Source organism: Rhinoraja longicauda, chromosome 9, assembly GCF_053455715.1.
Source record: "Rhinoraja longicauda isolate Sanriku21f chromosome 9, sRhiLon1.1, whole genome shotgun sequence".
Classification (NCBI taxonomy): domain Eukaryota; kingdom Metazoa; phylum Chordata; class Chondrichthyes; order Rajiformes; family Arhynchobatidae; genus Rhinoraja; species Rhinoraja longicauda.
In genome coordinates, this window is record NC_135961.1 from 41,083,613 (window position 1) to 41,097,935 (window position 14,323).

The 14,323-nt window shown below is 49.8% G+C and overlaps 1 protein-coding gene across 6 annotated transcripts in view; it reads left to right on the plus strand.

The window, feature by feature from the left end:
• Positions 1-2,201: 2,201 nt before the first annotated feature.
• Positions 2,202-14,323, plus strand: part of ninl (ninein-like) — a 51,647-nt gene continuing 39,525 nt past the window's right edge. For all 6 annotated transcript variants that reach the window (XM_078405299.1, XM_078405301.1, XM_078405300.1 and 3 more), the window contains exons 1-5: positions 2,202-2,409; positions 9,932-10,131; positions 11,512-11,668; positions 12,496-12,692; positions 13,037-13,103. In XM_078405299.1, coding sequence (XP_078261425.1) covers positions 9,949-10,131; positions 11,512-11,668; positions 12,496-12,692; positions 13,037-13,103 — 604 coding nt within the window. In that variant the 5' untranslated portion in view covers positions 2,202-2,409; positions 9,932-9,948. The remainder of the gene's footprint in view (positions 2,410-9,931; positions 10,132-11,511; positions 11,669-12,495; positions 12,693-13,036; positions 13,104-14,323) is intronic.

A 14,323-nucleotide genomic window follows, 5' to 3' on the forward strand; every position in this document is an offset into this window, starting at 1 on the left:
CGCAGCTCACACTGCCACCCAGCTTCATGTCATCCACAAACTTAGAGATGTTACATTTAATTCCCTCGTCTAAATCGTTAATAAATTGTAAACAACTGGGGTCCCAGCACCGAGCCTTGTGGCACCCCACTAGTCACTGCCTGCCATTCTGAAAAGGACCCGTTAATTCCTACTCTTTGCGTCCTGTCTACCAACCAGTTCTCTATCCATGTCAATACCCTAACCCCAATACCGTGCGCTCTAATTCTGCACACATGGACTCTATTTCCTGGAGCACAGGAGGATGAGGGATGATCTTCTAGAGGTGTATAAAATCATGAAAGGAATAGATCGGGTAGATGCACAGAGTCTCTTGCCCAGAGTAATTGAATCGAGGACCAGAGGACATAGGTTTAAGATGAAGGGGAAAAGATTTAATAGGAATCTGAGGGGTAACCTTTCACACAAAGGGTGGGAGGTGTATGGAACAAGCTGCCAGAGGAGGTTGTTGAGGCTGGATGGGTATAACAGACTATCGGGTGACGCCCGCAATGGCCGCCTCGCCAACAGTCTGTCTCGTCCCTTCCTTCTTTGTTGTTTTTTAGTATGTGTTAAATGTATGTTTTAGTGTTCTTTAGCTTGTTTTATGTGTTAACTTTTATGTAGGTGTGTGTTGTTGCTTTTTTTTTTAGTTTGGCTGTAGGCTAATCCGAGTTTCACTGTACCTTAATTGGTACACGTGACAGTAAACAGTCCTTTGAAGCATTGGATAGGACAAGTTTGGAGGGTAATGGACCAAATGGAGACAGGTGGGACTAGTGTGGCTGGGACATGTTGGCCGGTGGACAAGTAGGGCCAAAGGGCCTGTTTCCACCCTGTGTCTCTCTGTGATTCTATGACCTGAAACGTCACCTATTCCTTCTCTCCAGAGGTGCTGCCTGTCCCGCTGAGCTACTCCAGCATTTTGTGTCTATCTTCAAGAGAGTCAAGAGTGTTTTATTATCAAATGTCACAGGTAGAACAATGAAATTCTTACTTATAGCAGCACAACAGAATATGTAAACATTATACTCTATTAAACAATATAATAAATGAGAAAAAAAAGTTGTGTGTGTATATGTATATGTACATACACATGAAAACAAACAAACAATTTGTCCCAAAGACAAAAATGATGCTCCCAAGTCATCTTCACTCCTGGACGTTCAACTTGCCGAGCCAGGTCGTGGTGCAACTAGTCAATACGATCTCTACTGTACACCTGTAGAAGTTCAAGAGAGTCCTCTTTGACATACCAAATCTCTGCAATTTTCTCAGGAAGTAGAGGCATTGATGGGCTTTCTTTATAATTGCATCAGTGTGCGGGTCCAGGAAAGATCTTCAGAAATATGCACGCCCAGGAATTGGAAGCTTTTCACTCTCTCCACCCCATCCCTTCAATATAGACAGGTTTATGGATGTTGGTCTGTCTGTGTCTGTGGAACTGATGCTCTACAATGAGGTGATCTTGTAGGTGATCTTGAAGTGGTGTATAAAATCACGAGGAACACATAGGGTAATTGCACAGAGTATTTTACCAAGGGTAGGGGAATCAAGAACTCGTGGACATAGGTTTAAGGTGAGAGGGGAAAGATTTAATGGGAGCCCGAGGGGCAACTTTTTCCACACAGATATATGGGAACGAGCTGCCAGAGGAGGTGGTTGAGGCAGGTACTATAACTGATGGAAAAGACGGATATACAAGCAACTGCAGATGCTGGAATGGAATATCGGATCTGTTTTGGATAGCAAAGCTTTTCACTGTACCTCAGAACAAGTGACAATAATAATAAACCTAAACCTAACTAATTAATTAATAATGCCAGACAGGACCCTGATTCCATGGCTCAATTGAAAAAGACTTGGTCATGGAAACCAAACACAAATAAAGCGAATGATAATTTTACCCGTTAGGTGTGAGGGAAGTTTGCCTGGGCTGTTCCTCCGCACTGATAGAGGAGGAGGGGCTTGGCTGGAGCAACGCTGCCGCCAGTAGGAGAGGATCAGAGCGACAGGGGAGGAGAGGAGGGTTCACTGGGGAGGGAGGGGAGAGGAGGGGGAGGGAGAGGAGGGGGAGGGAGGGAGGGGAGAGGAGGGAGGGAGGGGAGAGGAGGGGGAGGGAGGGAGGGGAGAGGAGGGGGAGGGAGGGAGGGGAGAGGAGGGGGAGGGAGAGAGGAGAGGATTCGCAGGGGGCGGGGAGAGTTGGCCGCCCGGTCGCTACACTGTAACAAAGCGGCGCCTCGCTACATGCTGCCTGGATACAGTGGAGCGCGAGAACCGGGACCCACCGCGGCACCGGCACCGGGACACACAGACCGCCAGCTCTCCACAGTCAGCGCCGGGACATGAAGCAGAGAGCGGGTCCTGACGAGTGAAGTGGGAGGAAAGGAGGTGATTACAATCCGCATTGTTATGATGATGTTGAAGCCCGACAAGGGAGACGCTGAACAGTCCGTGGGTGATCTGTGGCCCGTTCCCATGGTGAAGCACCACGCCGCGGGAACAGCCCCCTCTCCTCCCCTCCTCCCCACTCCTCTGGCGCCGTCTCTCATGTTGCCAGGTGTCGCTTCCCCCCCATCACCTCCGCACTCACACCTCCCACTCCAGCTCCCCCCATTCCCTACCCCCAACTCTCACCCCCCACTATAACACCCCCCATTCTCTACCCCCCACTCTCACTCCCTCACTCTAACCCCCTCACTCTAACCCCCTCACTCTAACCCCCTCACTCTCACCCCCCACTCTAACCCCCCCTTTCCCTACCCCCCACTCTAACCCCCTCACTTTCACCCCCCACTCTAACCCCCTCACTCTCACCCCCACTCTAACCCCCTCACTCTCACCCCCCCACTCTAACCCCCCCTTTCCCTACCCCCCACTCTCACCCCCACTCTAACCCCCTCACTCTCACCCCTCACTCTCACCCTCCACTCTAACCCCCCCCACTCTAACCCCCTCACTCTCACCCCCCACTCTAACCCCCCCTTTCTCTACCCCCCACTCTAACCCCCTCACTCTCACCCCCCACTCTAACCCCCTCACCCTCACCCCTCACTCTCACCCTCCACTCTAACCCCCCCCCACTCTAACCCCCTCACTCTCACCCCCCACTCTAACCCCCCCTTTCTCTCACCCCCCACTCTATCCCCCCTTTCTCTAACCCCCTATTCTCTACCCCTCCCTCCCATTCTCACCACATCGCCCCTAGCTTCTAACCCCACCCCCTGCTCTAACCCCCCCACCCAACACACTGCTCTTAACCCCCCCCCCCTGTCTCCCATGGTGGGTAAGGGTTGTCCCCTATATGTGTGTGTGTGTGTGTGTATATATATATACGTGTAAATATATATATGTGTGTGGGCTATATCTACATTGGTGGGGAGACTGGTCTGGATGATGGACTGATTGACATGAAATGTAATGGTTTCGATATTCTAGATTAGTATGGGTGTCAAGGGTTACGGGTAAAGGCAAAAGAAGGGTTGAGAGGGGATGATAGAGCAGCCATGATTGAATGGCAGAGTAGACTCGAATGACCTTATACTGACTGCTCTTATGTACTCCTGGACTAATGCTGCCTCTACGTGTGGGTCTGACGCTCCATCTCAATTTAGGAGTACAACTACTACATTTTTGAAATTCTTGCAACAGAAATAATTGACATTTTCTGCCACCAAAATAGTTAAGATCTTTGATAAATGATGCCGTTCTTTCAAGCAATCACAAGGCAAGGGGAAACTTACTGAAACAGTTAAGAATAAATGAGACACAAGAAACTGCAGATACCAGAGCCCTGAGCAAAGTGCTGGAGGAAAACGGGTCAGGCAGCATCTGTGGAGGGAATGGACAGGCCATTGACAAATGTTGGAGGTGCAGGTAAATCATCTGTCCACAGATGCTACCTGATCTGCTGAGTTCCTCCAGCACTTTATGTTTTGTACTTTAGAAAAAAAAGACTCTTATCAGCTCACATGCACTTGCAGAACTGTTTGTGCTTATGGTTTTTGCAACTTTGTGTTGATCTGTAGGTGATCAACGTATTGTTAAATAAAGTGGATACAAGAAAATGCAGATGCTGGTTTGCTAAAAGACACAATGTGCTGGAGCAACTCAGTGGGTCAGGCAGCATCTCTGGAGAACATGGATAGGTGATGTTTCGGGAGGGGACCCTTCTTCAGATTGAGTTGAGTTACTCCAGCACTTTGTGTCTTTTTCTGTTAAATAAAGTGCCACATTACCAAGTATTGCAAAATATTTAATTTTACACACTCAGTGTATCTGTGCTGACATGCCCACATACCTCAAGCTAATTATCTTTCCCCTGATTTCTCAATGACCTTTTTGTTACAAAGAGTAAAGTTTACATTCACACACTTTACTTCTAAGGAACAAAACTTTTTAAAAAGTGTACCAATATCCCAAAATCATGATTAGTTCTGATCTACATATTACAGAAAGTTTTTTTAATACTGTTGCTTATTTTTTCTTTATCGGTTGCACTGTGAACTAGTATAGTTTCGTTTATTATTGCCACGTGTACCGAGACACAGTGAAAAGCTTTTTTGTTGCAAGCTCTCCAGTCAGCGAAAAAGCTACACATGATTACATTCAAGCTTTCCACAGTGTAGTCACAGACAAAGGGAATAATGTTTAGTGCACGATAAAGTCCAGTAAAGTCCGATTAAAGATAGTCTGAATGTCTGCAATGAGGTACAGTAGATGGGAGGTCAGGAACACTCTCCCGTCGGTTGGTTCAGTTGCCTGATAACAGCTGGGAAGAAACTCTCCCTGAATCTGGAAGTATGCGTTTTCACACTTCTGTACATCTCCTGATGGCAGAGGGGAGAATAGGGTGTGAGACTAGTCCTTGATTATGCTGGTAGTCTTGCTGAGGCAGTGTGGTGTATATGGCGTCAATAGAAGGGAGGTTGGTTTGCGTACTAACATCTATGGTGGCAAGCAGTAGAGTTGCTTCCTAACAGCGCCAGAGATATGGGGTTCGATCCTGACTATGGGTGCTGTCTGTATGGAGTTTGTACGTTCTCGCTGTGACCACGTGGGTTTTCTCCGGGTGCTCCGGTCTCCTCCCACAGTCCAAAGACCTACAGGTTTGGAGGCTAATTGGCTTGGTTAAAATGTAAATTGTCCCAAGTGTGTGTCGGATAGTGTTATTGTGTGGTGACCGTTGGTAGGCACTCACAGGGTGGGCCGAAGGGCCTGTTTCCATGTTGTATCACTAAACGAAACTAATCATGCAGGGTATCTTGCTTTAAATTTAGATTGAGAAATATCCATATTTTGTTTTGCTGGTTGCTTTAATTTGCTAATCTCAATTATACCTTCAGTGGTGAAATAATTTAGTGTCTTGCCCGGAATGTACAAGTTGCTGCCCGTCCCTTTCATAGAAAATAAAACACCAGACAAGAAATATGTCAGGGAACAGAACACAAAGTGCTGGAGGAACCCAGTGGGTCAGGCAGCATCTGTGGAGGGAATGGACAGGTGACATTTCAGGTCAGGACCCTTTTTCAGTCCTGACCCGAAAGATTGTCTGTCCCCTTTACAGATATTGCCTGACTCCCTGAGTTCCTTCAGCACTTTGAGCTGAGCAAGATTCCTGCATCTGCAGTTTGTTGCGTCTCCAAATATAATGGGAAATTGAGTATAGAATCTGGGACGTCACGTTACAGTTGTACGGGATGTTAGTGAGGCCGCATTTGGAGCATTGTGTTCAGTTTTAGTCACCCTGCTATCGGATGGACGTTGGTAAGCTGGAAAGAATGCAGAGAAGATTTACGAGGATGTTGCCAGGACTTGGCCTAAGCTACAGGGAACGGTTGGGCAGGCTGGAAATTTATTCCGTGAAGCACAGGAGGCTGAGGGGTGATCTTATAGAGGTGAATAAAACCACGAGGGACACAGAAACAGTGAATGCACAGTCTTTGACAGAGAGTAGGCGAGTCAAGAACCTGAGGACATAGGTTTGAGTTGAGAGCGGAAAGATTTAATAGGAACCTGAGAGGCAACATTTTCACCTAGAGGGTGTAGGTATATGGAACAAGTAGCCCGACGAGGTAGTCGAGACAGGTACTATAACAACATTTAAAAGACACTTGGGCAGGTGCATGGATAGGAAAGGTTTAGAGGGATGCTAGAACAGGGTGGACCCGTTGGGCCCAAAGCTCTCCTGCATTGGTCTAGCACCCTCCCCTCCTGCACTCCCCCCTCCCCCCCACTCACCACTCCATCCACCCTCAAACCCTTTATCCCTACCTCCTCCCCGCACTCCCCCTTCACCCACCCCCCCTTATCCCACTCCTCCCCTTCCCCCCCTCACCCACACCATCCCCCCTCAACCCCCCTTATCCCCCCTCCTCCCCTCACCTTCCCCTCCACTCTTAGGGGCTCTCCGGCACTCCCCTCATCCACTCCATCCCCCCTCATCCTCCCCTCACCCACTCCATCCCCCACTCACCAACTCCGCCCCCCTTATCCCCCCCTTCCTCCCTCCCCCCCACTCTTATGAAACACACATACAAGATGAGTTTTAGTAATATAATCTCCTGCCACTCATCCCAAGCCTCTCCTGAAAAGGTTTTTTCGTAGCTGAGCAGTAGGCAGGTCCCACCTCTTCCACTCTCCTCACTCCCTCCCCCCCTCATTGGCCACCACTCCCGTCACTCGGGCGGGTCCCGCCCCGGCGGCCATCTTGGGCACCCACCCCTGCCCTCATTGGCCGCCACGACCATCACTCGGGCAGTTTCTGCCCCCAGCGGCCATCTTGGGCACCCCCCCCTCATTGGCCGCCACTCCCGTGACTCGGGCAGGTCCCATTGTGACATCGAACATGGCTGACCGCCAGGAAAAGTTTAAAACGTCAATGACTATAAAAAATATAACACCAATTTGAACGAAACATGCTATTTGCACACCCCAGGACAATGGTTGGTAAGGTTGGCCTAAAATTGTCGCACGGTCGTGTACCGTTTTGGCTGTATTTCGGGAACAAACAAATATATATACAAACAAACAGACAAGACTAGAACAGGGTGGAGCCGTTGGGCCCAAAGCTCTCCTGCATTGGTGTATACCCTTCTCTCCCCCCCACCCCTCTCTCACCCACTCCATCCCCCCCTCAACCTCCCTTTTCCCCCCCCTCCTTCCCCCCCCTCACCCATTCCATCCCCCTTCAACCCCCCTTATCCCCGCTCCTCCCCTCACCCCAACCCCTCCACTCTTTGGGGCTCTCCGGCACTCCCTCCCTTCCCCCCCCCCCCACTCACCCACTCCATCCCCCTCAACACCCCTTATTCTCCCCTCCCCCCTCACCCCCTCAACCCAGGCACCCAGCATCTTGGAGATCCTCGAGTCTGTTCCCTCATTCAGCAGTCGCTGCAGCTCGACGGCTCAGCAGCAGCAGCGGCAGGTCAACTGTCGTTGCTTTGAGCGGGAAGATGGGCACCCTCTCCCTCATTGGCCGCCACTCCCGTCATTTGGGCGGGTCCCGCCCCTGGCTGCCATCTTGGGCACCCCCCCACCCTCATTGGCCCCCCCACCCTCATTGGCCGCCACTCCTGCTCAACCTCTCCCTATAGCTCGGGTCCTTGAGCCCTGGCAACATCCCCATAAATCTTCCCTGGACTCTCCAGCTTAAGTTCAGTTTAGTTAGTTTATTGCCACATGTACTGACACACAATGACAACATTTTTCTGTTGCGTGCTATCCAGTCAGAAAAAAAGAGTGCACATGATTACGATCAAGCCGTCCACAGTGTACGGATGCATGATAAAGGGAATAACGTTTGGTGCAAGAGAATGGCACCATTATGTAAAATGCTGAAGCCAAAGTTGATCCCTTGGGCAAACATTAAAGATCCCCCTTTGTTGAACTTTGTTGAACTGCAGGAATGAGTTATTTCCCAGTGTCCAGGTTCATTATTTTTTCCTCATTCAATATCGCTGGTAGAGCCACATTGCTGTTTGTGGAAGCTGTGTGCAAAATGATGGCTGCAATTTTTAAAACTGCAAAACTGACGTCAAAGGCTGGTCTTTGTAACTCCTGAGATCAAGAAAGGTGCTGCACTTTGCGCTGAACACTGTTCTGGCTGTGAGAACAATTTCTGCGCTGACATGATAGTGGATGCTGATGTAAGTGTTTGGTTCACCCGCTCTAAATATATAGAACGTTACAAAACACTGATCTTCAGAAAAGAAACTACGCTGTTACATTATCGAGGGTTAGTGTGTTTCATGGAGTCGGGGAAAATACCTGGATATTTTGAACAATTTTGCTGCCATTGGAATGAAGACCAAAAGTGTTGCAATTAGTCAGCAGGTCAGGCAGCCTCCATGGAGAAAGAAGCTGAGTTGGTGTTAATGATACGTGCCACATTGCTGTTTGTGGAAGGTTGCTTTGTGCCAATGGGCTGCTGTCTTCCATCAGAACATGCAGAATGGGTCTTGGTTTAACTTCTCCCCACCATCAAACAGATCGACAGGATCCGCAGCGGGTAGAGCAGCTGTCCCACAGCGCCAGGGACCCGGGTTCGATCCTGATCTCAGGTGCTGTCTGTGTGTAGTTTGCACATTCACCCTGTAATCACATGGGTTTCCTCCGGGTGCTCCGGTTTCCTCCCACATTCCAAAGAATTGCAGGTTTGTTGGTTAATTTGTCTCTGTCAGTTGCCCCTACTGAGTAGGGAGTGGATGAGAAAGTGGAATAACAGAACTAGTGTGAACGGGTGATCGATGGTCGGTGTGGACTCAGCGGACTGAAGGGCCTGTTTCCATCCTGTATCTCTAAACTAAAATTGAAACTAAAGGAGGCACTGCCTGAAAAAGTCAGACAGCATCATCAAGACCCACACTCCCCTGGCCACGCTCTCATCTCACTGCTGCAATCAGGAAGAAGGTACAGGAGCCTGAAAACCATGACCTCCAGGCTCACCTTCTTCCCAGCAACCATCAGGCTCTTGAACGCTGCACAATACTAACTTCAGCAACTATGATCTACTATGGACTGTGTCCACTGTGGACACAGTTGCACTACGAACTTCAGTTTTGTATGAATATGGTTACCTGGTGTGGTTATTAATTTATTGCTGATTATTAATATTTTTGTCTGTGTGTTATTGCATTAACGGCCATGCAAAGCTGCAGCAAGAAAGAATTTCATTGTTCTGTTGTCGGTATATGTGAAAATTAAACACTCTTGGTTCTTGAGAAGTTGTCCACTGGGAAGACGTTTAGATCTCCCAATTTGTTCAGAATGCAGCAAGATGTTCCAAAGAATCTCCTTTTCTGATAACGTCATTTTCCTCGCCTTCTCTGTTCCTTGAATTCTATGTTCGCTGTTAATCTGTTTTTAAATTGTTTAGTTCAGTTTATTGCCACGTGCACTGAGGTACAGTGAAAAGCTTTTTTATTGTGCACTATCCTGACCCGAAACATCACCTGTCCACATGCTCCAGAGATGATGCTTGGCCCGCTGAGTTACTCCAGCATTGTGTGTCTTTTTAAAGTGTGGTGTATTGAGTTAGCGATCTCACTAGTTTAGTTTAGTTTAATTTAGAGATACAGCTCAGATCGAGGCCCCTCGGCCCACCGTGTCCACACCGACCAGCGATCCCTGCACACTAACACTATCCTACACACACTAGGAACAATTTACAATTTTACCGGAGCTACTTAGCCTACAAACTTGTATGTCTTTGGAGTGTGGGAGGATACCGGAGCAGCTGGAAGAAACCCACGCGGTCACAGGGAGAACGTTCAAACTCCGTACAGACAGCACCCATAGTCAAGATTGAACTTGGGTCTCTGGTGCTGTGAGGTTGCAACTCTACTGCTGCGCCAGTGTGTTCTTGGTTTTATTTCTGAAAGTGGCGTTTTCACTTGTTTCTGCTCTTTAACAGCTGGCCGGGGCTATGGGATGGATGAAGCAGAACAGAAGGAGTACGTGTGTCAGCTGAGGCAGGAGTTTGGCCAGTGTGACAGCTCGGGGTCGGGATACCTGGACCGTGATGGGCTGACAGACCTGTGCCAGAGTCTACACCTGGACACCCAGCTCCCTGTGCTACTGCAGACCCTCCTGGGCAGCAGCCCCCACACCAGGGTACGTCCCAGCCACGTGTAAACCGGTGGTATCAGTGCGCTCTGTGTCTGCATGCAGAACCCGACTCACACCCCACCTCCCCCCCTCATTGTGTTGTGATTACGGGTGGAGCCCCCGGGGAACAAGGGCTGAAGAGAGCCTTGCGCGGAGAGGGGCGATGGCTTACGGGACAACCAGACTGGAGGTGACGGCTGCAGTGGGGACTGTAAAATGGAGCCAAAATGCCGACTCTTGTACATGGACTCATTGGGCTGTTCTGTACATTCTGTACTCACCTGGGGATTGTGCTCATGTATAGTGATAGTTTTGCTGATCTGTATGCAAAAAAAGTGTTGCACTGTACACGTGATAATAAAGAAACCGTTGAATTGTTGTTCTGTGTTTAGGTTTATTGTCACTTCACCGAGGTACAGTGAAAAACTACGTTTTGCATGCTATCCGAACAGATCAGATAATACTATATATAAACACAATCAGGTCAAGCTTAAGTAGAATAGGTAGAGTAAAGAGGAAGATAATGTAATGCAGAATATAATTCCCATTGTAACGCATCAGTTCCAGAGACAAAGTCCAATGTCCACAATGGGGTAGTGGTGAATTGGACAGTACCCTAGCTTATGGAAGGACCATTCAGAAGCCTCAGAGTGGAGGGGAAGAAGCTGTTATTAATGTAGAACTGATAAATGAAGCAATATGTCAGGTGGTTCATGGATCCACCAAACAAAATGCTGAGCTGTGATTGCAAGGGAGGGGAGAGCGCCAGAAGGGGTGTGGGGAGGGTTAAGGACGTGGGGAAGGGGAAAGGGGTGTGGGGAGGGGGGATGGGGGAAGGGAAGGGGTGTGGGGAGGGGGTGTGGGGAGGGGGAGGGGTGAAGGGGTGTGGGGAGGGGTGAAGGGGTGTGGGGAGGGGTGAAGGGGTGTGGGGAGGGGGGAAGGAGTGGGGAGGGGGGAAGGGGTGTGGGATGGGTGAAGGGGTGTGGGGAGGGGGGAAGGAGTGTGGGATGGGGGAAGGTTGTGGGAAGGGGTGAAGGGGTGTGGGAAGGGGTGAAGGGGTGGGGGGAGGGGTGTGGGGGGGAAGGGGTGTGGGGAGGGGGGAGGGGTGAAGTGGGGAGGGGAGTGGTGAAGGGGTGTGGGGAGGGGGAAGGGGTGTAGGGAGGGGGAAGGGGGAGGGGGGTGGGGTGGGGGGAAGGAGTGTGGGAGGGTGTTTGGATGGTGCCGGGAGGGGCTTGGGGAGGCCGGAGGGCTGGGTGTGGAGAGCGGGAAAAGGTTTGTTTGGGAATTCCAGAAAGTGTATTCGGGAGAACTGAAGAAATGACCACAACTGATTTCTTGCATTGATTTTTCTCCCTGTAAAGTAACTGATGCTGTTGAAACCTACAGGTGAATTTTGAGGAGTTTAAAGAAGGTTTTGTTGCTGTTTTATCTGCCGGCATCGATCTCAGTACCTCCGAAGATGACAGCAGTTATTTCAAGCCAGATAAATACTCCTTTCAGCACAGAGTGAATGAACACCACAGTGCTTTTATTAATCCTCAAGGTAACAGTATATTTAGGTTTACGCTTATTATCGTCACTGTTACTGAGGTACAGTGAAAAGCTTTGTTCTGCATGCTATCCAAATAGAAGAAGGGTCTCGACCCAATACGTCACCTCTTCCTTTGCTCCAGAGATGCTGCCTGACCCGCTGAGTTCCTTCAGTATTTTGTGTCTATCTTCTACATCAGATATACCATACATAGATGCAATCAGTACAAACTCAAGTACAATAGGTGGAGCAAATGGAATGTACAGAGGACAGACTATAGTTCTCAGTATTGGAGAGCATCAGTTCCAGAGCCAAAGTCCAATGTCCGCAATGGGGTAGAGGTGAATCGGACAGCACCCTAGCTTATGGAAGGGCCGTTCAGAAGCCTGATAACGGAGGGGAAGGAGCTGGTGGTGGTGCGCGCATTGAAGCTTCTGCACCTTCTGCAGGGCGGGGGCCGGGAGAAGAATGAATGACCGGGATTGTTGGCTGCTTTTCAAAGGCTAATTTTATTTCACCCCGGGCATGGAAATGCTCTTGTAATTATTGGCATAGCAATTATAAGGAACCCGATGATATGACCCAACGGCTCCATCTCAAGTTCAAACAGGAGCATCTAAAATCATTGTCTTTCTGGTGCCTACATCCCTTCTGTTTGGGACGGGTGCCTACAAACTCTGCCGTCAACAATTAACGCACGGGGTTATGTAGTGGACAAAATGATAACCTCCAATCCTTGTGGCCTTAGACCGAATGGTCCAATTATGCTGCTGCAGCTTGTGAACGTGCGAACGTCATTGTTCCGTTGCCGCTACATGTTAAACGCTTGTGCCTTTCAGAGATTCTGCAGGAGGTTGAGCCGAGGTTGGTCAGGGGAGGGAAGCGATACGGCCGGCGCTCTGTGCCAGAGCCCCCCGATGCCGAGGCGGAGGCGAGTGGAGATCTGGAGGAGCTGTTTCACCTGCAGACCGAGCCCTCGGCGCAGATCGCTGAGGGATGTCCACTGAGGCTCTCCACGTCTCTGGAAAGTGTCGAGGTGGGTCTGGTTCGCTGGTCGGTCTTCAGATCTGTTCTGTTGTCTTCTGTCCTCGGTGGGAAAGCATGCACATACTTGGCCAGAGTGGCCCTGGGGGTGGGGGGGGGGAGAGAGGGGTGGGGGTGAGAGTGCAGCACTGTGTGTGGGGGTGGTGGGGGGGGAAGTGTGGCACCTGGGTGGGGGGAGAGAGTGGTGTCTCTCCCCCTCCCGCTTCCTCCCTCACTCCCCGTCCCTCTCCCCCTCCCTCCCTCCCTCCCTCCCCCCTCTTCCCCCCCCTCTCCCCCCCTCAGGATTCCTGCTCGTTTTGCCAGCTGTGAACTTATTGTGGCCTCTATCTGTTACAGAGCCTCAAGTCTGATGAAGAACTCGAACTCTGTCAAGAATCCCCTCTCGAGACATTCGAAGCACGGGGTAAATAGTTTTAAGACAACAGTTTTTTAAAAACTGTGTTGGACTACTCTTGGGTTATTTTATGTAGTTCTGGTCACCACGTTCTGGGAAGGATGTGTTGAATCTTTTCTGAATGCTCTCTGGATTAACATGAAAAAAAGATGACACAAAAATGCAGGAGTAACTCAGCGGGTCAGACAGCACCTCTGGAGAACATGGATAAGTGATGGTTTCGCTCCATGTTCACCAGAGAAGCTGCCTGACCCACAGAGTTACTCCAGCACCTTGTGTCTTTTTTTTTGGTAAATCAGCATCTGCAGTTCTTTGTTTCTACAAGATTCGTCAGGATGTTGCCAAGAGATCTTGAGTTAGAGGTGGAGAATGTGTAGTCTGGACACACGAGGAACTGCAGATGCTGGAATCTTGAGCAGAGCACACGATGCTGGAGGAACTCAGTGGGTCAGGCAACATCTCCAGCAGCGTTTCTGGTCTGGCTATCTGAACCAAAACCATCTATCCATTCCCTAGGCAGATACTGCCTGACCCACTGAGTTCCTCCCGCATTTGTGTTTGGTCTGGATTCTCACATGAAAAAGAGCCCCAAAGATCACCATTTGCTTCAATAAAGGCAAAGATTGCGGGCCACGGTGGCGCAGCGGTAGAGTTGCTGCCTTACAGCGTTTGCAGTACCGGAGACCCGGGTTCCATCCCGACTACGGGTGCTGTCTGTACGGACTTTGTACGTTCTCCCCGTGACTGCGTGGGTTTTCTCCAAGATCTTTGGTTTCCCCGCACACTCCAAAGACGTACAGGTATGCAGGTTAATTGGCTTAGTATATGTGTAAATTGTCCCTAGTGTGTGTAGGACAGTGTTGATGTGTGCGGATCGCTGGTCGGTGCGGACTCGGTGGGCGAAGGGCCTGTTTCCGCGCTGTATCTCTAAACTAAAAATCTCTAAACTAAATGCATAGCTTTTTTGATGTTCTTCAGAGTCCAGGCCCTGCTCGCTGCCTGCCCCGTGGCTTGGGTCTGGCTGCATCTCCTCTTCTTGTTCCACACCCTCCTCAGACGTGGACCTTTGGCGTGGCAGGAAGGCTGGTGTAGCACTGAGGCAATGGACAGGCCAGGGTTCAGGAGTAAAGAAGGCTGTGTGGGGGTGGGTGAGTGAAGGGGGGGAAGGTGACCTTGTAAAGGCTTATAAAAATCAAGGGGAACAATGGGGATATGTAAAAATAAAAAGG